Source organism: Trachurus japonicus, chromosome 23 (genome assembly GCF_045865225.1).
Source record: "Trachurus japonicus isolate A0001 chromosome 23, Traja_1.0".
Classification (NCBI taxonomy): domain Eukaryota; kingdom Metazoa; phylum Chordata; class Actinopteri; order Carangiformes; family Carangidae; genus Trachurus; species Trachurus japonicus.
Window position 1 is genome coordinate 11,609,609 of NC_140929.1, and position 25,475 is coordinate 11,635,083.

Below are 25,475 nucleotides of genomic sequence, written 5' to 3' on the forward strand. Positions count from 1 at the left end.
GAATTGAGTTTCTAGGGGTAACAAGGATAAGTTCATGAATGTCTGGATGCCCTCTTTGATTTACTTTGATAATCCGCTAGTGTAAACAAGGACAACATGATTTGAGTCAACACAACAACACAATTTGTATTAGTATATAATTTGTAGGATGAGAGCACTTCCATATGCACAGCACATTTGGTTAGTAATACTAAAGCTATTTGATAATTTGATGTCTTTTTTTTCTGAATGAGTTAAGTTTCTGATTTAACGTTTTTGTTTTTACAGGGGGGTTTATATGTCAAATTATTGAATATGTGATTTGTACACATTTATAATGGGAAATGTCAAGGAACACATTGAAATAGTTTGTACACTCACTCAGACTGACTCTCATAACTTTGGACCTCTCTGCATTTTTGCACTGCAACCAGACTGTTTAATGGGCCTGGACCACGGAAGTATTTGAGAGCATGTCTCCACATTATGACATGTTTGTGAGCACACTTAAGTGATAGTATTTGACTTTTGTCCATTCTGTTTGATTTAGGTTAAGTATGTGCAGACTGGCACCACATGTTATTCTTATTATTTTCTTTTTATTACTCAGAACCATCAAAGTAGATTTTGTTGAGACCACCAGGCACCAACAATTTATTTTTCAGTTTGTGTCTATTCAGAAGTTAGTTGAATCAAATTGAGAGATACAAGCATCTCATGGGGGAGATACTTGTTGAAGACAGAGAAAAAGAAGATGAAAGACCATCCTCAAGGTCTTTATGTATAGTCAGTCAATGCTTGGACAAGTATGTAGAGCCCTAGCTATGGTTAAGAGAAAAGACAGTGAAAACTTATAATCCTTTGAAAATACACTCAGGGGATGGGGTGAGAGAATGAAAGGGGTTAGAAAACATGATAGAAGCAGTGACAGCATTGTCTTATTGGAAGACAATGTCAAGGACAACACTGATATTATTTGGTATTCTGAGTAGAGACGTCTTTGGCGTCGCAACTACAAATGTCATGTTTTGGTGGTGGTATAATGAAAATGTGTCTGCTTCATGAAAGGCCTGACAGGCTGAAAGTATATTTCATTAGATTGCAATATGCGGGACAGAGATGAAGGCTGTGATTGGCAAGCGGTAGAGAAAAAAAAAACCCTTCCATGTGTCAGTGACAAGAGATGAAAACACACACATACACTCATTTTCACACATACAAAAAAGATTCTTGTCCTTTCTACATGCATCACCCCTTACTTACGCATACTCACTCCAATATGTTGATGGAAATACACAAAATGTGATTTTTTTTCTGCTTTTTAATGACGAAAACCACTTTTACTTTAATAATCAATCTTGGGAGAAGTGGCTGCACCTTTGCTATCTTTTCAGGAAACATTCAATCATGGGGACCCCAAACACTACAAAGTACTCCATTTTGCCTCTGATAGACCCTGTTAACCTTTGAACCCCGGGACAATGAAGCTCCTCTATAACTGATGGCAACACAGAGAGGGTGTTTCTCTCTGTCACAAAAACACGGAATATGAATGAATGCATAGAAGATCAGCGTTATATTGTAGTAATTGGGGAGAAAAATGTAGGGCAAGCAGACTGGAGATAAGAGATGGTTTGAGGAATCGTCTCAATTCTGAATCAGTGTGCTAGTGACGAGGCGCTGGTAAGCATGAGGAGGTAACCCTGCAGAGCAGAGTGATATTTCACTGTGATTTTTACAGAGTGACCCTGGTTCTCATGAGAGCACCATCAGTCTAGCAGCGCGCCGCAGCACGACTTGTAGGACAGAGAGTGCATTCTTGACAGCAGGTTATTCTGAAAAGGTCGAGGAGGAAGAAAATGAGAGCGTAGAGAAATAAGAGGTCCACCTTAATATGTCTTTGTTGTGCACTTTTGTTTACTCTCTATCTTCCCTAATCCATATGTTGCTGTTTCGTTCATCCTCATCTCAACCCCCTTACCATATGACATTATCTTGACCCAAAATAAAGGCATCTTTATTGATTATTCCTCTTTCATATAACCCTGTGTTATAGCTTAAAGCTGATTGTAGCCTAGTGTGCTCCATTTGTCTAATGAAAGCAGACCCCATATTTCTTCAGCAGGTCAGTCAGAGGCTTCTGATGATAATGATGGCCTTTAGTGAAAGGTTGTGAGGAGACATTTGGTGCTTCCAAAATTGATCCAGAGAGTCCAGGGGGCACACCTCCAGGAGGAAAAACCTTAAAAAAAGAAGACAAACTAAAACATCCCCTCCCCCTTAGAATGTCCCACCTTTGACCAGTCAAACCACTATACTTCCTCATGTGTTACTGAATGCATGAGTTGATGTTGTGAATCAATTACTATACCTTAAATGTCAATATTACAACTTTGGCTGTTCCATATTTTATGCTATTTTTGCATGACATTAATGAGTGAATCTTCAAGCTCTTTGAAAAATGGATTTTGAATGAATAAGCAGAACATGCTCTCATGTGCTCCCCATGTGACAGGCACACAGAGACAGCTGGTACCAAGACTGACTTAACAGGGCTGGTAAAAACTATACCCCAGAGATCAATAATACAATAAATCTAACCCAGTGTTAGTTAGTTAGTTATATATTCTTTCTTTTTCTGGTCTTTTTTGCTGAGGGTCACCACGCATCTCTATCCATTGTTTCAAATGAAAAGCCCTCGGCAGAATCATGTAATTGCAACTTCATGGCATGCCTGCAGTAGTGACTATAATTGTTCATTTGCTGGCCACCATAGCAAAAGGTTTGTAAGGGAAACACTGGTGTTCATAATGTCTTACATGGGCTTCATTTCAAACATTCAGCATTCACACCATTCCATAACGAATTGCTTTTCATCAAGTCATCACAGATGCATGTGGATTTCATACCTCACACCCACTATTTCATCTAACTACTGATGTTTGCTGTGCATTTTTGAAAAAGCTTCGTGTCAACTGCCAAGGCATTTTTTCCTCGCAGCAACCCACCACATTGCGAAGCTATTAATCAAGCAGTGCCTGCTTCAGTCCTAAACCCGGTGTTTCAAATCCATCCATACACACAGAATAATGACCAATCCCCAGCACCATTATTCTCTTATCAAAACCCATAAGTCATTCTGCCCACAGTGACTGGTGTGAATATCCCCCGGCAGGATAAAACACATGCATGCAAAACACAAACTGCAGAGAGAGGCACAAAACATGAACACACCCATCTGTATATAATCAGAAAATCACAGCAGCGTGCCCTCACAGAAAGCATAACAGATGAACCTCCATCATGAGCCCTAATTCTCCTTATTCTCAAACTTCTTTTTTTTAATACTTACTTATTCAGATGCATAGCGGTGATTTGCCTCAGAGCTGTGTGACGGTGTAGCACTACTTTTTTTTTATCCACCCAGTTCACTTTGAATCATTTCACAGTGAATATCTTGCGGCACAGGCATTTCTGCAGTTGCTGTTGCATTGGGTGGACAGTGGGGAATTGTGCCTGACAGAGCAGCCTCTGGCGCTATTACAGAGCTATAGCCCGACTGCAGTCTTCTTCCATCTTCATCTCTCTAACTTGGTTCCACATTTTCTTGCATGTGGACCAGCAGATGCACACATGCATACAAATGCTCACACATTCCCTTACTCACATACAAAATCCTCTCCCTTTGTTTTGCCCCTATCTATATCTGTCCAATGTGAGAACACTCACACCCTCAGACACAAGGTATTGATTACTACTTTTTATTAATCTTGACCTCAGTCGCACTTTTATCTGGCAATACATCCTCAGTACTGCAAGACACTCTCAACCTTTCTCCCCGTGTGGCATGCAGCTTTATACAAAAATCGACAAGAACTTACAAGTGTTTGCCCAAGCGGTGCCTTTCACCTTGAAGTAAAATTTGAAAACACTTTGAGGAAATCTGATTCAGATTTGTGTTGAACTAATCCTTTCTTTTCTTCCTCTGTTCTGCAGCTCTTGACCATTGATGATGACTTTTGCGGCCTCGACATGAACGCGCCGCTGGGCGTGTCTGAGATGGTGCGCGGCAAACCTCTCTTCTCCGACGCCGTCGACAAAATGACCTCTGTCACAGCCTACGTCTACAAGAACCACTCGCTCGTCTTTGTGGGCACCAAAAGTGGCCGAGTCAAGAAGGTAAGGAGGAGGAACAGAGGATGAATGCTACTGTAGCAGAGATTTGGTTTCCGACTATTTGAATGTGGAGTAAGGGCTGGGAACTGGGGACTGCTGGACTGGAGGAGGGATGGTAGTAGTAAGGCAGATTGACTTTCAGGCAAATCAGCTGAGTCGGCTGTATTTGCAAGAGGCAGAGGTGTATGTGTGCATGAAAGAGAGGGAGGGTGAAAAGAGGAAGTGTGTGTACTTCACTGTGGAGAGAATTTCAGTTTGTATGTGTGTGTGTTTGAGGAAGGGGGATCAGGAGAGCCCCTGAGGGGGTTTTATTCCTAGAGCCAAGCCTATCTGGTATCTCTCAACATCCTCCTCATCCACTGCACCATATATCACACATACACTCGTATACACCCGGTATCAGGAGTATCCGCTGTACTTTTTCTTCACTTTGGACTCATATAAAATCCAGAGCCCTGGGGGCAGATTGTAGCACACATCAGCATGTTGCAGAACTTGCTAGACAGCACAGATCAGCATGTTGCCGAATCGATTAGACAAAGTTTCTGATCCGTTTCTTGAGGCAAATCGAGGGATCAGAATGGAATGAAATGCATCATTTATTAAGTGATTTATGTAACTATATTATACAATGTATCAGAACATGAAGCTACAAGTCACATTTGTTTGACATTTTCATTAAATTTGTATACTAACCTAAATTATAGTCTAAATTTAATCATTATGGGAAAAAGTTGGGCTACGCTGGCTTTGAAGCTCATGTGGAATTGTGTTAGTTGTAGCATTTGTGAACTTCTCTGACTATAACTGTCTCTGTTGAAAAACATGTCACACTCTGTGTGACAGCAAAGCCCTTGGCTAAACAAGATTTGTCCCCTCACAGTTAAACAGCACTGGATAAGCTGGGTTTTGGCGTGTTGTGGCTTCCACCTTAGATTCCCCTCATGCTCCTGTGCCCTCCCCCCTATGTGGCAACCCCTTTTCTGGGCTAATGGGATGATGCACCGCTACTAGGTGTGATAGAACGCTGGTAGCTCCTGTACTTTCACCCCCCCACCCGTTCTCACACTCACATACACACATAGTATATCACAGGGCCATGACTGAGACTAATTCTGGGATGGCTAGGCCATTGAGCCTCACAGGCTCGGGGAAAACAGCATTACACAGAGAGGAGGAAAGAGCAGGATGGAGTGACTTAGGGTAGCAGAGGAAAGTTAGGAAGAAGGGGAAACACTGAACAGAGATGGAATTTATGACGGAAATAGAGTTGTATGAGGACAGACGAAGGGAGAGAGAGGAAAGACAGTGGAGAAAGTTAAATGAAGATGCGAATCAATGCCAGAATGAGCAGTCACTGTCAACAGGTATTTTTCTACTAATACACAGGCAGTGTTTTTACATTGTTTTTGTTGATTACTGGCCCCTGCCTGTGTTCGTTGTTGTTGTTTTTGTTCTGCACAGTAGCAGAGTGGTTGAAGCAGTGGTTTTCCATGTTGTGCGACAATAACCAGCACGTAGGCAGAGGGAAATATGTAATCATATTTAATGCCTACTGCTTATCTGTGGTGATGAACGTGTTAGGTAGGGGGAATTTAGTGCCACTGAGTGCTAAAGTATTACAAGCTGTTTTCAGAATATCATTTTTGCTTCAGGATGTTGGAGACAAATTCTGTTCCTGGTTATCGTCGTGCTTTTCTTCTTATTTCCCTTGGCTTCTCTCCAGACATCCCTCTCGAAACCACATATTGGCACTTGAAAGATTCGCGTGTGCAGGACTTTGGCATTATTCTCATTCAAACTCAACATGAATGAAGCTCAGATTGTGCACACATGGCATATTCAGACAAAGAGAGCCCACAGACGCACACCATCTTTGACAAAAGGTGATCAATATCCTGTGTCAACACTGGCGTGCACGCTTGCACACAGCCCCATTATGGCCACATCCTCCCCTCCCATGTACATACTTCTCCTCCCCTGTCGTTAACTGTATACCATTAGATGACATCACAGGCAATAAAAGACAACAACAAGACAATAAAAGGTCTGAGCTTCAGTCCACCTCCTTCATCAGTGACTTTATAACCCCTCAGCTAATGGATGTTGATTTATATACACTCCTCCACCTTGCTTGTTCCATCCCTCAACCCCCTCCTCCCCCTTTCTCTCTGATCTACTCTCGCACACTCTCTGTCACTCTGTTAGTTTTTTTTCAGTGTTATTTATGGTCCTGTGAGTAACGCACCATCCTGAATAAATATAAGCATTACGGTAAAAGAGAGCGGATGGACTTTAATGCAATGGTGTTTGGGTGAGCTGGATGTTAGTTTTTACTGGCTTACATTTATGACATCATGAAGCTGAGTTGGGCAGGAAGCTGAGTGAATTAAATTCAATTTGCTTGTGAAATAGTTTTTATGTAATGGCAGTCAGAGTAAAATTTCACTAGTATAACGTAAGGCCTGTCTGTGGATCAGAGCACAGACATGGGCGTATATTGATGGACCATAATGTATTCTCTTCCCTTTAAACCTGTTCTTAAGTAATGCAACAGAGTACTTAACCCCAACCCTTACCTTAACTTCAACCTAAACTAGATATCAGCTGGGGATGTATTGCAGTAACTGAAATGGCAAGAAGGAAAGACTTGGCTGATTAGGCTGCACTCTAGTTATGTTTCCTCACGATATGTTGGCTTCAAGTGGTCCGGAGACAGGACAGGTTCCCCAGGAGTCTAGACAGAAGAGGTGCTGACGGAAATATCTTGAGATCACTGCGGTCTGGTGGATGTATCAGGTTGTGTAGTCACTCAGAAAGATGAGCTGAAAGATGATTGTGAGGATGTGGGAAAGCACAAAGTGACAGAGTGAGGAAAGTGGCTGGATTGGAAAGACACAGCAAAAATTCAACAATGGAAGAATAAAGGAAACTGTCACTCTGGCAGATTCTAACTTATTATACCCCAAATGGAAGTGTTCACTCTCAAACTGTTTTTGATGAGGTAAGAACCAGCCTCAGGAAGCCAGTATAGTGCACACCCCATGCATAAGGTGAAACACAGACACCGACACAGCAACAAGCCCTTGCCTCACATGACTGGTGCTGAGTGTCTGTGCTGTGTAAAGGCCATATTGACACAGTCTAAACTGGGTTTCGTAACACCCTCCTGTCAGCATAAAACAGTGCAGTGCTGTCACCTAGAAAAGAAAAAGCATTCTGCACATGTTCACAAACACAGCCATCGGTCCTTACTGTCTCACACAGGGCTCATGTGATCTGTACACCTCCATGCCTTTTCCCTAACTCTTTCCATCTCCGCCTCCCTTCTGGCTCTGCATTGCTCGAGTGTCTCTTCCTCTGTGCTCTTCACCACACTTCCCACCTCTTTCTCCTCTTATTTCTGTGCTTCCCCTCCCATTCTCCACCTCTATTTGGCCTCTCCTCATAATTTCCCCTCTTCCTTTTCCCTTCATGTCTCTCCCTCCCTCGGTCTATCCATCTATGGCTGAGTGGAGTTGCTGTGAGAGCTCTTTGATGGCTACCTCCTGCCATTGGAAGTGAATGGACCATATGGCTTCTGTCAGCCTGTCTGTTGGTCAGTTTGTGTGTGCGTTGGTCTGTGGCTTAAGGAGGAGATGGAGATGTGATGGAGATAAAAGGCTGTGCCTGGGTAAGGTTTAAACCCATTTACTGCAGGTCAGTGCACCACAGTAGGTCAAGGGGAAAGCCGTAACCCCCCCTGCAGGCTTTGGTTTAGTTTATGGTCATCTGGTCGTGCTACACATTAGCATGAGAGGTACACGTCTGTGCTAGTACATACATGATACTCACTGCACACAATTGCTTGTATTGAGAGAAGCACACATGCATGCATCAGTGCACACATTAGCCCACATACACACTGCTGGACAAAGGCTGCCCAGGTATCTCCATGGGGCCACGGATAGAGAGGTGGACTTGGGGACGAGAGGGTGGTGTGGAGGGAAGAAGTGGAGAGAAAAGAGAGGGAAGAGACGAGATTGAGGGCCTCCTACCGAGGTGCTAATGCATCTCCCCTCTGTTCATCCCGATGGGGGAGCATTGGCGCTCAATACAATGAGCAGCTAACCTTGAACTTGACATAGACAAGAGGCACAAAAATGAGCAAGACGTGGCATGCAAAGGTAGTGAGGTTGAAGTAGCTGAGAATACATGGGCGTGTTTTACTGTGTCCTAGTTATTACTAAAGAACTGCCAAAGGTAGCGTTTGAAAAAGCAGACATGTGTACGCTTGTTGGGGTGGTGGCACAGAGGAGAGGGGGTGGGGGGATCTTTTCCACAGAGTATTTGTCAGCATTTGGCCAAAGGCAAAAGAGCGAGGTGTTGGGATGTGACAATTCATTCACTTCTTAACCAGAGCTGCTACTTTTCAATCTGTCCCTGTCAGACAGAGAGGAGGCGAGAGGAAGCAAACGCACGGAAAGAAAGACGAAAGATGGAAAAGTGAGACAGGAGGGTAAATGAATCGCAGGTTCCAAAGCTATAGGGCTTTTGAAGGAGATGAGAAAATGTGGCACAAGGGGCGTAGAGACACAGAGAGACCTGTCATTTAAGGTTGTCAGTGGAAATGCCATGAGTGGGGAAACAGGTCAATTCCAGCGCTGAATGGTTAATGTTTGTTGTTGGCTGGGGAAAGGTCAAACTCTCACTTTTGTCTCAAGCTTTGTCAGTTTCTCTGTTTCAAAATGTTTTGCCTGCACTCTCTTGGCTGTCTCATTACCCCTCTCCCCAGCTACCGTAATCTTTTTTCCTTTCACTAATTATCTGCTGCTCTCCTCATCACAAACATGTCATTTATCTTCCATTTAATTTTTCCTCTCGCTTGTTTTCCTCTGCCACGTCTTGCCTTGCTTTAAAAACTTACCATTAAAAGCCAGTAGTGAATAAATGTACTTTAAAATCTCTGACCAAACGTCTCGGTAAGAAGTTGACATTCTCCTCTGTATCACCTTGCTGTGAAGATATCGAGGATACTGGTTCCTATTAGCTACTGAAAGGCTTTGTAGTGCCGAGAGCTCACAAAAAAAATCCCCCGGATTTATGAGTTTGCTCAGCAACAGTTTAAACCTTGCAGTCTCATCAGGAAACAATGGATTGGATTGTAAAGCCACATTGATGGAAATACAGGTTCCAATTTCTTCTTTTGCACTAACTACAATTACAATTAATGTAACGTTTCTGTGGAACTCCCTGTCTCATAAATGAACAGAGGCTGTTCTACTAACTGGCTTCGCTGTCAGCACAATAGATTATGGATGGATACATTTACGTGTGTGTGGGTGTGAGAGCTTTACTTGAGATATTTATTGCTCTGGACCAATCCCATATGTTTTGTGGGTTGATTGTGTCCTTGTTTTGCATGTGTGTTTGTTCCTTTTGTGTGTGTGTGTGTGAGTGTGGGTGCGTTCTTGTCTGTCTATGATGGGTTGGTTAGCCCCAGATGCAGATTATTGAAATGGACTGAGCTGAGCCGTGGTCAGTGGAGCAGAGGATTAACTGCTTAGAGCTAATGATGAAATATGCTTTAGGACAGACAGGCATCGTGTGCAATGTGTACTGTGTGTGTGTGTGTGTGTGTGTGTGTGTGGACATTGGTTTACGATTTAGAACACAATGATCTGCACAGGTGCACACACTCGCACACACATGTTACTATCACCCTGGCCAGCAGCCATTACAACCCCACCCACTAGTCCATTCTCTCTGGCCAGCGGTCTAAACTGCTGCTGTATTCAACCACCACCCCAGAATGTCAATGCGTCTATACTATTGAGTATTCCTCACCAGTCTTCCTAGTTGCCTTGGCACTGTGTATGTGTGTGTGTGTGTGTGTGAGTGTGTGCTCCCACACCAGCTCGTGCAGCAGCGGCACACACTAAAGCATGCTCAGTCGTAAGTTGCCATGGTAGCACAGCCTGCTCCACTCGCATAGGATAGAATGTATAGAAGGCATCAACTCAAGGGAAGAAACACAACAACACACGCATATCTGAGAGTGTATTGTGAAACACTGTGTGACTCCCAGGGAAGCTGGCGCTGCTGCACAGAAAGTGCAGACATTGTGCTGACACAATGGGCCGAGTGCACCTCAGAGCGATGTGATCTGATGATAGTGGGCTAGTATTTGATGACAGGTGCTGTCCACCTCACAGCTCTAAGGCTGATTGAACGCACCGTATTAGTGCGTTGGTGTTTTTGTCTCGCTGTATTAACTGCTGTCGGTTACCCAGCTTTGTTCTGGTATTTGTTGTAGAGATATAAAGGCACGTCAAGGGGAATCAGTCAGTGGGAACCCCCCGGCAGCCCGCATCCCCTCCCCTTCACCTTATGCCTCTTGTCTCCACTCCTTTCTTGTTTCTAGGCAGTTGTTTTACAATACATCTTTTCGGTATAATTGCTCGGTAGTTGGTGAACAATGTTAGCATAAGGTCTCCTTCTGAACTCCAGTTCCTTGTCCAGATTTAGGGAAGTCCATGAGTTTGTGTGTGTACAGTATATATTAGTTTTTTCTGTGCAGAAAATAATGGAAGTTAATGAGAAGTGAAGTCCAGTAATGGCTTGGGAAGAGAATCAGAAGGTAGTGCTTGCAATCTTCACAATACTTGCGGCGCCTGCTGCCAACACAAAAAACCTCATCCAGCAGCCAGGCTGTCTGACTGGGCAGCAGGCAGAGCCCATGTTGTATTCAGAGAGGAAGGAAGTCTTATCGCTCACTTGTGGAAGGATATGGAGGAGAGAAGGAGGGAGAAAGGAATGAGGATTAGAAGATGGGGTGGGGAGAAAGAGCTGTGACGGGGGAAAGTGGGCACAGTTTGGGGGTCGGACGATGAAACTGATGTGTGAGTTGACAAATGAAAAGGGGAAGGTGAAGAGTGAGACAGTTAGATGGATGGATGCATGATGGAGAAACAGAAAAGACAGATGGAGAGATGTGGAGAGGGATATACTGTTGGTAGATTGTATGTGCAACACATGGTGAGAATGAGAGAGGAGGTGGAGATGGATGGTTGCAGAGATGAACAGAGGGCCACGTAATCAAGAAGAAAAAAAAGGTAGAGTGGGGTAGAAGACGACGAGGGAGAGATAGAGCATGTCATCCAGACCATTACAGAATTTATCTGCACTTCTGCATGTACACACACACACATTCACACCTCAACTTTCCCATTTGGCCATTCAGCGACAGTGTTTAGTTGATGAAAGACACGGGGGAAGAGGAGGGGAAAAGCAATCTCTCCTCTGATTTAGAAAGAGTATCACATGGTGCTCGGGTTAGCAAAGAGCAGCCGGCGTACACTCTGCCTTCCTGATTTGACAGATACACAAAGTGCCCTGATACGGGGGGATGACATTGGCTGTGCGTTCAGCATGTTCACGTGTGTGTGCGTAACTTGGTCATATGCAAAAATAGCTGTTCACCTCAAGCGTGTCAGGTGTGTATTTATAGATACCATTGCTGTAGCTTGGCCTTATCCTTCCTTTCCAGAGCTCTTTTATAATTGATGAGCTGCCAGGGGCTGAGCAGGGCAATAGCACGCGCACACACTCACACATAACCAAGCTTGGTAACCAGCTGCTTCTCTGCAGGTTGACACCATGTTTGCACATACAAGCTCTCCAAGTCAGAAGCACTTGAGTGCTTTAAGCTCATGTACTGTACAGCTTGTCGCAAAGGTGAGCCTCCAGCAATGAATCATGGTCCATGTAGTGTTACAGCCTAAATGCTGTTTATATTGCTCTGACTTGCTGATTAGCTGCAACAGCTTTTAGTCAGAGTAAAATTAAACTACCTCGAAATGTCAACTCGATGTTACGCTGCTGGATATTTTTTAATGTTTTTCTAACCTTCTTCTGAAATTTAATTAGTATTCAGACATGAAGCTTGCAGAAATCTTTTTTTTATTTACACAGATCTTTTCTGAAATGGGAAACAGGAAGAGAGTGGGTGAGCAGCTACAGAAAAGAGAGCACGGCAGAAAGACTGAAAGAGTGAAGAGGGCAAAATTGGCAAGCAGGAATGATGGGTGAAAGCTACAGCGATGGAGAGAATGTCGAGAAAGGGTAAAGGTAGACAATCTGATGGGAGGAGAGGGTGAGAGTGGTGAAATAGATTTTGATGTTCATTTCACTCTCGTGAGTCTGCACCTATTGAGAAGAGTACCAGTATGTGGCAGCCTATTGAGCTGTGAGTGATTTGAGTGGCTATTCTCTGCAGTGTGTACGTGGAATTGAAAGGCTTGAGCCAGCTGAGAAGTTGGAGAGGGAAAATGACTAACTTCACCGGTTCTTTCTGTTTCCTGGCAGTTTGAACTGTAGTTGACTCTGACGAGTTGCTGGCTCAGGGTTAAGACAAGGTTGACTGCTGAGAGAGATGAGTCAAGGTCTGGGGACATAAACAAATCAAAGGCCTGACATGGAATTTGGAATCTGTGCTTTGATCACAAGTATAATTTTCCTGTCTTTTTTTTATGTCTTCACAGTGAAAGATTCTTCTTTCACTTGTGCAGAAAACCCCTGAATTTCTAGGCCTTAGGGATGAGCAGTGTTTTCTGTATCAGAATGTGTATTTGTGTATATATTCCTGTGGTGGGGTGAAAGACAACAGGCTCTTGTCATGTTTTGCCCAATGAAAACATGTTAAAGTCTACTCGATCATCATGACATGAGCCTAACATTAGACCTTTGAGCTCATGCACAGTCCTGTGTAATTCTCCTCCAACATGTTTGTGAAGCTCACAATGTTTGAGTTTTTCATGAGGCTGATTTTAAAGTCATTTTGGTTTGTGCACAATGCCTATAATCTGAGCAAATGCCAAGTAGGCATTGCCAGACCAAAGTGAAAACTGAGAGTTGGCTCCATGAAGAAAGGAAATGCCCAATTTGTGGCTCATTTAGTAAAATGTCCATGCAGCTTTTCACCGGTGCCTCAGATAGTGGGGAGTGCAGTCTCAGCTGTGTGAAGACGCAGAAACTGTGTTAAGAAATGGAAAAAGGTGCAAAAAGGTGAGTCGATCCGTTGGCAGGTGTTTTACTTTTTAACTGCCCCCATTTTCATTTCCTTTTGTTGCATTTTTATTTGTACGTCTGTCTGCCTCTTTCAGGGTTCACACTGTTTTAATTATTTCTCTTTTTAAATCCTTTCCTTCCTTCCTTGCTTCCTTGCTCCCTTGCTTCCTCCCTTCCTTGTCTCTTTTCTAATTAACATGTTGTGTGGCTCAGAAAAGCTGGCAGCTTGTGTGTGTTTACAAGCTGCTCACTGAGGGTGGCTTTGCCAGGCGGGCATGGGGCTTTTCACAAGCAAGTCAGACTTCGTCAGACTGTCTTTGGGTTCACCAACACTGGTGTTTGTGGATGAAAAATATTACAAAGCTCATATTAAGCACAAAGTTAGCATCTTAACTAACTAATGTAACTTTGTGATTGTTCCCTGTTTAACAACACATAACAGTTATATGTAAAAAGGTGCATTGACACTGAAAGATGATGAAGACAGCAAGGAGGGAGCAACCAAACTCAGAGGGAATAGAGGTCTGGATTAAAATCTACACACATTACAAACAAAATAATGAAATGTTTAGTTCCTGCAGCCAATATATTCACTCTTTTGTAGTTTCGAGTTGGCTAACGCCTCTCATAATACTTGCAACATATCTCACTTTTTCCTCTCCACCTTGCTTGTCAAGCTCCCTCTTAAAGCCTAGATCTGCTCAGCCAGTTAATTAGCATCACTATTAACATTCTTCAGCCATATCAAGTCTGTGTCAAGCCGGCAAATGGGAATGTAATTATGTCCAACCTTTCTCTCTCTGCCTCCCTCTCTTCTGCTGATGGATCATTGAATAGGTAACCACACAGAAAGACTCCAGACATAGTTGTCTCTCTCACATGCGTACACACATACTCACACATTTACACAGACTTCTACTCATGTCAAAGGTGGCCGAACAGTTAAGGATCATATTCTGTGGCTGCTGCTGAGTGAAGACACCACTGCTTTCCTCCTTCTTCTTTTTTTTTTTACTGCATTGGAAGAAGCGCTTGAATTGGCATTAATTACTCTTGTGTAGCAGACTGTGAAAACATGAGCTCTCCAACACTTAATTAACAATTACTAAAGGTGATTTATCATTAATTAAATGGTATAGAAGGAATTTATAGTAGCAGCACCCCGACCCAACTACAGTGTGTTAATTATCATTTCAGTTTTGTTTCATGCGTTGGCATTTTCCTGTGTGCGGGTACCAAATCATTGCATGGCGATTGTTAATTTGTGTTCCAGCAGTGGAAAATCAATACAGCGTCTAGCAACTAATCTCACAGTGTGTTCCTGTGTAGCTCAGTGGATGGATTGCTAGCAGTAACCCTGCCAGGGCCTGAGTGTAATTTCCCATCAGAGCGCTCCATACCACAAATTTATACCGTTGTACTCAAGAAGAGCGTTTAAACCATGTGAAGCATAGAGGTGGACAAATGCAGCGTTTAGCTCCGCCTTTCATTATTTAGTTTTCCAGTCATAACTGAAGTTTACAATGATGAGGGATAAGGTTGTCTTCGTTCCAGCATTGGTTTATTAGAAGCAAAGTCTGTTGAGTTGGCTGTCTCCCTTTCTATCCACTCTATTCCTTTGTCATAAGCTTTGTATATAAGGGATTGTTGCAAAATCATTGATGGATGACCTGAAGCAGATCCATTTTCTCCCCATTTTGTATCTGTAGCAGTACATGCAGCACCCATATTTCTGCAGTAACACTCTGGATTCCTAGAAATTACAAATCCCTTTCCCACTTGTTCATTACATCTTTCTATCCTCCATCCTTTCCCTCCCTGACATCCCTCCTCTCTCCAAGCCTCTGTGATTTATGGCTGAGTCTGTGCAGCTGTAGAGGACGCATCACTGCAGGTGAGCCCTCTGCCTCCCTCCTCCTCTCACTAGCTCCTTCCCTGCACGCCTGTAGCCAATCATTGCACACTACAGGTCTCTTGGGGCGACCAGTGCCCCCACACACCTTTTCCTTTTCCTCTTCCTCTACCTCTCCCCTCTCTCTTTCCCTGTCTCCCTTTCTTCCTCTCTCTGCAGAGAACAGTTTGCCTCACAACTGGGTCATTCTCTCTCCCTGCAGTAGACGCTAGCAGCCAGTCAGGGAGGTAAGGCTAAGCTAGGCTGCTCTCTGCAGCTAGGCTCAGCTGCAAGGAAAACCTCGGGGACTGCAGATGCATGAGTGTACTGTCAAGGGGGTTATTTTTGCTTACACGTGGTGCATGAATTCACACCTGTTGAGAGGGCACTGCGACTGAGGTGGCAAAGTGTGAGTGGATAAGAGGCGTATATGAATGAAGCATTTATTTTCCATGTGTACATGTTGGTATATTCTGTCTGTTTTTGAAGCCTCTGGTAACCGCCACATGTATTAAGTCTCTCACAAACATCAGCTGCATCTGCCAGCACCTGTTTGTTTGTTTTTGGTTTATTTGCACATTTTTATATTGCTCAGCCTTTCCTCCTACTCATTTCACAGACACACAGGCATGCACACACACACACACACTCTAATGTTGCTGCAGTGGTGTCAGTATGTTGCGATTTAGATAACTCTGATTCGCCCATTAAGCAGATGCCAGCGTAAACATCTTTAAAAGGGTCCCTGGGTCTGTCTGTCTGACATCAAGACTTTGAAGTGTGCCTCGGGTTCCGAAGCTGCTTCACAGAGACAATGACAAGAGAGCTGGAGAGTAGGAGAGATTGAGAGAGTAAATAAATGAGGTGGAGAGGAGGAGAGAGACAGAAAAGAATGGTGGGATAGATATGAAAAAGAGGACAGAGGCAAGTAAAAGGAAAAAGAGAAATTAACATCTGTAATCTTGCACACCTATCCTCGCAGTCCTCTCTTTTCCTCTTACCTCCTCTCTGCGCCCTTTCTTTTCCCATCCTCAATGCCGACTTTAATAAGTGGATTTTTATCTCGGCTACACCAGTGCTCCCAAAGGATTATGGGATTTTTTCCCCCTGCTGCACACAGAATGGTAATTGCCAATCTGCAGTTAGAGACACTCCTTGTTTTTAAGGAATAATACAGAATTTGTAAAAACTCAGCTTGTTAAAAATTAAATGTTGGTTGTGGGTTTGTGCGTGAGGTCTTGTATATTATCTTAGCAGCTGCACTGTCATCACACTTCTCTAATATGTGTCTAGCCTGAGAGTCACAGAGGGTCTCATCACTGTCTAGACTAAGACACATTATCAGTGGACTGTGGCAGCTGAAGTTGCACACTCCACCTTTCTTCTCTCTCTCCTTCTTCTCTAAGTCTCTCCTTCTCAAAGGATGATGTGAAACGTGTGGCACTGAACTTCAGCTGAGCATGATGTTTACAAAAACATTCCTCATACACACACACACACACACACACACACACACACACACACACACGCACACACGCACATCTGTAGTTACACACCAACTGATGCCGTTTCTGACCCAACACACTTAACACTTACTTCATTTGTCTTCTACCTGGTGCTGTGGGATGCAACAACTCCTTTAACCCTCATCTTTCCTCATCATCTTCTGCCAATTAAAATTCAGAGAGGGAGACGATGCAACGCTTCAGTAATTGTTTTTCAGAGAGCAATACAGCAATACCCTCTGAGCCCAGAGTCTCTCTCACACACGCGCACACACACACCTACTCACTTAAAACACCATGTTTATGACACCTTTTGAAATGTTGCATCTCAGGCTCACTTCCACTGCACAGCCACTCTCTCTACTCTCTCTCTCTCTCTCTAGCTCTCAGCAACTGCCAGCTTCCTCCTGCTTGATATTCATCCCTGCTGTGAGACTGGACTTGTGGTTTGTTTAACATGATAACATAACAGACTTAACATTGTGTGTATGTGTTTTTTTTGTTTTTTGTTTGGTTATTTTTTTTTGCATATCTATTTGGAGGGTATGTAGTTCTTGCAGTACAATGCTCTTTTGTGCACGAGGGATGGAAAGTATTGGGAGTACCTTGTGTTCCTCTCATATCTGTTGGAGTATAGTCTGCCAGCATGACATCAGCCAGCACAAGCACCAGTCCAGTCACTACTCACTGCTGTAATAGTCAAAGATGGATTTAGGTTAGCCATAACAGTGGCACAGCAGCCCCACAAACTGGAGCTGTGCATGCTGTTAGAGGTGTGTGTGTGTGTGTGTGTATTTTAGTGTGTCCTTGTGTCACTCGTACCTTTCTGAATCCTGTGAAAAGCCTGCACTATGGATATTTTTTATCCTTTTCTCCACGTCCTTGATTCCTAACACTTGAGCATCCTGGGAAATTTGACTTCCAAGGACACTCTGATGTGCACACTCTGCAACCCTGCCTTTATTCTCTGTCTGCTTTCATTGTTGACTAAAACTCAGCGTGGCATCTCCTCTACTACACTCCTCCCATGAGATGGAGGCCTAGTTTTTGCTCCCCATATGTAATCAACTTCTCCCCTTTCATTAAAGTTAAGCCCTTAGCGCATAGAGGAAGGGGAAATAGCTTAGTCACCGAATGTGCTGAATATCAATCAGAGGAGGAGTTTGGGCAGAGGGAGAGGATGCAGAGAGGAGTTTAGAAAAGGTCAAGGGCACATAGAGCTAGAAAATAGAGTCAAGACAAGAGAAAGTATACGTTGAATAATTAGTGCTGAGTAGTAAATAAGGATCTGAATGTCGAGGAGACAACAGGCCGCAGTCTCATTTCAAGATTCCCCACATCTTTTCGTCTTCGTCTTTCAGTAAATCTCTGTCTGTGTCTGTGTTTGGCTAACAAAGCCATGAGAGAGCCAGGCAGGCACGTGGCTGTGGCCGTTCCATCTGGTTTGGCTCTCCAGATCTCTCCTTGTTAGGCCATTACTGCCGTTTAGTCTCAGCTGCCCGCTCCTACAACTGGCAAACCAACCTAACCACTGTCCTTCTCTCCTTCTGCCACCACCATCATTGCTTGGCTCCGGTCCTCAGTAGCAGCTTAACTGTCAGCTCCAAGTCCAGTCCAATAAGCTTTGCAAGCCACATAAAAAATTGCTGTCAGTCTCAGAGAAGTAAAAACCCAATTGTTAGCCGTTGTAGTCGCCAGCTCCCAGTTGCCAGTTCAGTCTGACCCAGTGCAGCTCCAACTCTCCCCTCAGCAGTGCCCAAGGAGCTGGGGAAGCCGGGTGGCTAAGCAGAAGCCCACGGTTTACCACCAACCAGTGGATGCTTCAAGCAGCTTCTCCCGACTCAGCAACACTCCTGCTGAAAGAGCAACTCTCGTTATTGGCAGCTCTGTCTTGAGAAACCCTTAATTAATGACAGTGACAGTAACACTCGGGCAAATACAGGTGAGATATACATAAAACAACACCCGTTTACACCAATTTGAGGATTAAGCTGTCTAACCAGTGGTAAGGAATGAAAGCCATGTATCATTCCCTTTCTGGGAAAGACCTAGTCTGATCAGGAGAGATGCCATATACCCCACATTTGATGAAGCAGCTCTCGTATCCAGAAATCTGACCAAATTTATTAGTAAATCAAAACCATGACAACCCAGAGTTGAGACCAGGAGGCAGAGTTGCAGACTTACACGCTTCTCTGCTTTTCTATTAGAACAGTCACCCACCCAAAACCTCATAGAGACTGTGTTTGCCCCGACCACTTAAATCTATTAAATCAAAAATAAACAGAAGAGGAGTCATATCAAAACCTAATTGGAATTAACACCAGCACTGCAAAACTACAACAAACAATCTAATGTCAGTTCATCGCCTTGATTTATTTTGTTTTACTGAAACCTGCCTGTGTCATGAAGAATGTGTCAGCCTAAATTAATCCACTCCACCCTGTCATATTAATACTCGCCTTCCTTTCGGTACTGGGCAAGAAGATGGAGTTACAGCCATTTTCAATTCCAGCCTATTAATCACCCATACACCTGAACTTAATCACAATTTGTTCTTAGTTTCTCCATCCAACCGAAAAACATTAGTCTTATTTGTTATAGTGTACTGCACTCCTGGCACACACTCCTGACTCATTAGTGCGACAAAGTAATTATACTTGTTGATATTTAACATTTCACCATGGAGTCAAAATATACCCACTCACTGTTTTAACCACACCCTCAACCTTGTTCTAGCATATGGCGTTCAAACTGAACATCTAATCGTCTCTCTGCAGAATCCTCTTTTATCAGACCATTATTTAATAACTTTGAATTCATTACCAGATTACATGCCATTAGGCAAAAATGTCTTCACTAGATTTGAGTGTGATAGTGTTAAATTTAAGGAAGTGATTCCATCAGCATTTAATTAAATGCCATGTCTCGGTATAACAGAGGACTCCTATCCAACTTAAGTCCCTCCCAAATTGATCATCTTTTCGATAGTGCTGCAGGCTCACTGTGAATGACACTTGACTCTCCTGCTCCTCTAAAAAAAAGATAAAATAACAAAGGAGGTGTATCTCCATGGTTTTACTGCAAAACCCCAAATTAAAGGAAACATCACGAAAACTAGGAAGTAAGTGGCACTGGATGGCGATTAGTCTGGCAAGAGAGTCTCAAATGTATGAAAACTTTCTCTAATACCAGTGCAGCCTGTTACTCATTAATAGAGGAAAATAAAAACAGCCCTTGGTTTCTTTTCAGCTCTTTGGTTAGGCTGATAAAGAATCATAGCCTTGTTGATCCTGTACTTCTCAGTGGCAACGCTTCATGAGCTGCTTTAATGATAAAATTCTAAGTATTAGAGATGAATTTCATCACCTTCTGCCCTCAGCCGGCGAAGATTTATCCTCAAACACAGGAACCTATAAACCCTGATTATATATTTAGACTGTTTCTCCAATTGTCCTTCACTTAAGTTCAACAATTTCTTAATTCAAATAATGAGCTGCTCCCTCAGACATCTTCCCAAGTATGCTACTTAAGAAGATTTTACCTTTAGAAATGCATATTTTACTCGATATAATCATCATGTCTCAACAGGCTATGTCCTTCAATGTTATAATAATTAGACCTCTTTTTATAAAGTGTACACTTGATCCAGGTGACCCAGCCGTCTCTAGATCTAAATCTAACCCTCCCTTTCTCTTCTTTAACATGCTTGAGAAAGCATTCACCAATGAGTTGTTACTTTCTACAGAACAATAGTTTACTTGAGTGTTTTCAGTCAGGATGAGAGTGCATCGTGGCACAGAGGCAGCACTGGTGCAAGTAACAAATGATATCCTAATTGCATTGGACAGTGGACTTGCCTCTGTCCTTGTCTTGTTAGATCCCAGTGCAGCATTTGATGCGATTGACCATCACATCCTATTGTAGAGACAGGAACATTTAATTGGCAATAAAGGAGCTACACTAAGCTGGTTTCAGTCCTATTTATCAGGTCAGTTTCACTTTGTACATGGTAACAATGAATCTTCTCCATGCATGCAAAAGTTAAACACACAGTAACACAAGGTCTTATACTTGAATCCATTTTATTACCCTTATTTATGCTTCCTTCAGGCATTATTATTATTAGTAAACAATCCAAGAACATTATGTAGATCACACCCAATTGTACCAATCTGGCTGAGGCAGATGACCACCTGCCCACTGCCCAGTTCTACTTAAGGTGTCCACCTTTTAAAAGGCAATTTTTCCTCTCCACTCTCACTTGGCTCCATATTGGATATGGACTAAAATTGGATCTCTGTAAATAATATTATAAACAGCTTGGTCTAGACTTGCTCTATATGAAAAGTGCACTTCTGTTGTGGTGCTATATGGATAAAATCGACTTGACCTATAGGTGGATGCTACTTTAGCTCTATTTATTCTCACAAGTACCTTGTGTTGTGATACAATGCCCTACAGTTTAGGCTTTAATTCCCTAGCGGCTGAACGCGCTACAGATGTAACAGTGTGTGTTAAAACGTGTTGGCAGGCACCCTGATTCGCACAGTGTGGGCTACAGACTTGGCCGACGAAGACACACTAAGGGAGACACGTTCTGAAATAGAAACATCATGCCCGCACACTTCTATCCAGACGGATGATGGAGAATTATGAAAACGGGTAGGTAGCCGTGGGTGCCACAATATGGAGAAAGAGCTGTTGCCCCCATGTTTTGCACCTTTTTCTACATCATTGCCTGAGCTGTTTTCAGTCTCTCTAATCGTCAAATACTCTCCAAGTGAGCTGATATTGCACTGTGCCTTGCCTCATTTGCCCCTCCCTGTGTTAATGCCGCTCCGGCAGTGGAGGTTTCTGGTTCTGCGCTCTAACTTTGCTGGAGATCATTGGGCCAGCTAGCAGCTGCTGGATCAGCTACTCCTTTCTGATTTGCACATAGGGCTATCATGTCTACCAGTAGCAGAATAACGAGCTTGTAATGCCAATTTGGGAACAGTGTAGTTTTTGTGGGTGGAGGGATTGTGGGTGGTGGGGGTGTATGTTGGATGATATGCAAAATGAACAAAACGAACAAATGAGGAGGAGGAATGGAGGGCGCATTCTCATCTCTTAGGAAAACATTATTTAGCCTTCATTTGTCCCAGAAGAACACCAGCAAAAGTGCTATAGCTCTCCAGAACTCTAACTCATTAAAAGATCACTTATTCTTTTTGCTTATGAATATGATAAATGATATAGAAGATAAATTCCCCATCCTTCCTCCTTTATCTTTTATTTCCTTCCTTTCATTGATCATCAACTCTAATGCTGCCTTTTACTTCTCCACATTAGGGAGCAAAATAAATACACAGTCTTCTTCCCCTAATTGGTAATTATTTTCAGTCTTCTCTCAATATGCTAAATCGACTGTTTTCTAAAACTAGAGGTTGGTAACAAAAAGGGTGTTTTATCAAAATTCACAGCTTAAGTGTAAAGCTACGTATTAAGGCTCCTAATAATACATTTCTCACCTCTTTTAAGTAGATAGATGCTGAGAATGATTTAGTCAGAAGCCTTTAGATCACACAGAGATCTATTAACACTCCAATAAAAGTGGATCAACCTAGACTGAACTGAACTGCCTCATCACCAAGTAAATGGCCAATAAGTGTGGTAGCAGTTGCTCAGCATGGCTCATAGTTCAGTATAGCTTAGTATATTATGTCTGTCGTCTCTTTGCTGCTCTCTGTGGAGAATCCAAGCTTGTCTCTCATGCAGCACTTAGTCAGAAAGAAAGCATGTTTACATCACTATATCTCTTTCTGTTTAAGCAAATCACCACTCAGACATCTCGCGCATAAACACATATGGATGTGCTGACGTGCACACACTGAAACAGTGAAACACTTAGCTTCCTCATGTTAAATGGCCACTAATTCTCTGTATCAGGGGATTATACATAATTGATTTATGGATGAGGAGTGAAATTACTCATCAGTTGAGAGAAAGAGGCATTTTGTCTTCAGGCTTGAGCGTGCCAAACTATATTCTGAGTTAATAGAGGAGACGTACTTGTGCTCAAGGCCATCCATACAGTGCAATTCAGTAAATATTTTACCCCCAGAACCTTTGTTGGATATATTGTAACAAAAACCTTAATCAAATAGCATTAGGCTACTAAGAAATTGTAATCATCCAAGACACTGGGACTCCGAGTATCAGTCTGTTACTAGTATCAGTCTGCTCCATTGTGCTGCAATGTTAAAAGGTCAAGAGACTTGTTTTGCTGTAAACAGCTTTTGTCTCTTTGTTCTTGTTGGCAAGAAGGCCCTTGGCTAAGTAGAAAGAATATGCACTTTATAAACTCTTTTCACAGACTTTGCTCTTTGTTGCTCAACTTGGTGCACTTCAGAAAAAAATAGATCTCCAGCTATGAACTTGTCCCCAACTTGCCTCACACTCATAAACCGCAGTCCCATTTTTTCCCCCCTGTCTCAGTTGTTTCCTCTCGTCGCTGTATGAGTGTGTGCTTGTGTGTGTCAACAGAAACCTGAGCCAGCACTGAACACCAACTCATCAAAGGCGATTCATTGTGTTGGCATACAGCAGGAGAATGATCTGTGTCTACATTACAGTTGATATGGCAGATCCATTTCAGTAGAGTTTGATGTTTTCCCTGGTACCTCTAATAAATCCCCGCTTTGCTGAAAGTGGAGGCATTTTTACCCCCCGAGTTTCCTGTACAGTGATAGCATATCTAGACCGCTGCTGTTGCTAAGCTCTGTTGCTAGGCAACTATTTATCTACTATTATGGGATTGGCTGGGGCTCATTGGGGAAGTTAGCACAGACAATTTAGCCTTCTGTTTTATACACCATGTGATGTCCTATGCATATTCAAGTTGCAAGTGTGAACATTCTTCTGCAGCGGAGGTAAACAACAGCTGCAAGTCAGCTGCCGCCCACAACATATTCATGCATACATATACAGCACGGGACCGAAAAAACAAAAACAAAACATACAAGGCAAGATCATAAATCATTCAGGTGTGCACAGTATGCTCTCTTTGACTACAGCAGGCGGACGCAGTGACAGAGGTTGTGTTTGCCGTTGTCAGTGTAGAGGTATGGAGGCTGGTAAGGGTCAAGGGGAAGGCCAGGTGCTAATTGAGAGCTCAGCTATTTATACAAGAGTGACTTCTACTGTATCTGTCGACCTGTCCTATCTACACACACACACACACACACACACACACACACACACACACACACACACACACACACACACACACACACACACACACACACACACACACACTTCCTCTGATTCCTCTACCTGTCACTTGGAAATCGATCGTTTCCCTCGTTCTCGGTGCCTTCAAAGGTGAATCTCTGACCTTCGCAGACCATCCATTAAAGGTATTGCTATTCAATCCAATCTAACGCACGCTGCTGACTGTCTGCACACAGATGCAATGGAAACACGCACACACACACACACACACACACACACACATCACGTTTATATCATCAAAGTGGGCATACTCAATGTCAACTCAAGCAGTGTGGGCTCACAGTTGGACAGGGAAAAGAGATGATTGATGCCCATCACTGGAACATTTGCATGCCAATAGCTCTGTGAATAGGCAATGATGGAGTGAATGGTTAATTTCTTTGCAGGCTTAAGAAAATATCTTCTCCCCCTCTTTTGTGGTAACACACACTGGCACTGTAAGGCTTTAATATTATGAGTGAGATTAATTGCGTGACTTGGATATAATGAGCATCTGTTAAAATCAAGGAGAACTGCGGTGATGATTTCCATGTGTTAGGAGTATTAGAAAAAGGCAACCGAACAATGATTTCTCAAGAGGGTTGGTAAAGGTGACACATTATCTCTGGACTCAGAACACAGATGGGTGACAAATGAAAGGAAAAACCAACATCCAGTGTATCAGTAAGGTGTTGTGCCACCATGTGCTCAGCTGCCAGAGCAGCTGCACTGCTCCACGGCTTGGAATTTACTGGAGAGGGTGAAAAGCAGTCATCCAAAATATACGCCCTCATTTAGTGTTTTGATTTTGGTGGTGGAGAGAGCACTCATCAAACTATTCAATGACCCCTTGTGCCCTGTGTATGGGAGCATTGTCATCTTGTTTCTCTGCTCATTTTTCAGCCTTTTCCTATAATGTGTGTCCTATCTGTAGTTGCTGTGAGAGTGGTAAGCCATAAATCTTAGCTTGTCAGCTGAAACTACCTTATTGCATATGACATTGATATGTTTGTGGTCGTGTTTACTTACTATGTGTAATTCAACACATCCAACAGGAAAAGCAAAGTGCTTTTACAGAAGATGAGCAACCATAAAGACAATTGAGGAGATTTTGTGTGAGTGCATATGTGTATATGCGCATCTATGTGTGTGTTGTCAGGGCCTCTGTCCAGGTGATGAATGACCCACGGGGGCTGAGTAGAGTACAGTGTCTATAAACCACTCCAGCTATCCTTTCCTCTTTTCTACCATCCTCCACCTTTTCATCATCACTTTTTTCTTCAGCTAAAATCCCCTTTGTTTTCCCTCTCCTCTGCCTCTCATCTCAGTTTAGTCTGTATTCCTCTATGTCATCTATCTCTCTTTCCTCACAAGCCTCCTCCCTGTCTCTGCTGCTTCAGGCCAAAGCTCTGGCAGCAAATAAATGAGTGCAATATTATTTTACGGGACAGTGACTTCAAAGTTTGCCTCTTTTTGGAACAATTAACAAGGCAAAAACCTGGGGGGACATTTGCATGGAGAGACAAGTTGGGGAAAGAGAAATGGAGGAGGAGGGGAAGCATATTTGGTGAAAGACAGACATGTGGAATATGTTTAAAATCAGGCCTGAGCTTGTGAGGCTT

The 25,475-nt window shown here is 43.1% G+C and overlaps 1 protein-coding gene across 1 annotated transcript in view; it reads left to right on the forward strand.

Moving 5' to 3' along the window:
- Positions 1–25,475, forward strand: part of plxna4 (plexin A4) — a 229,461-nt gene that overhangs the window by 36,011 nt on the left and 167,975 nt on the right. Inside the window, exon 3 of the mRNA XM_085769926.1 lies at positions 3,976–4,158. Coding sequence (XP_085626052.1) covers positions 3,976–4,158 — 183 coding nt within the window. The remainder of the gene's footprint in view (positions 1–3,975; positions 4,159–25,475) is intronic.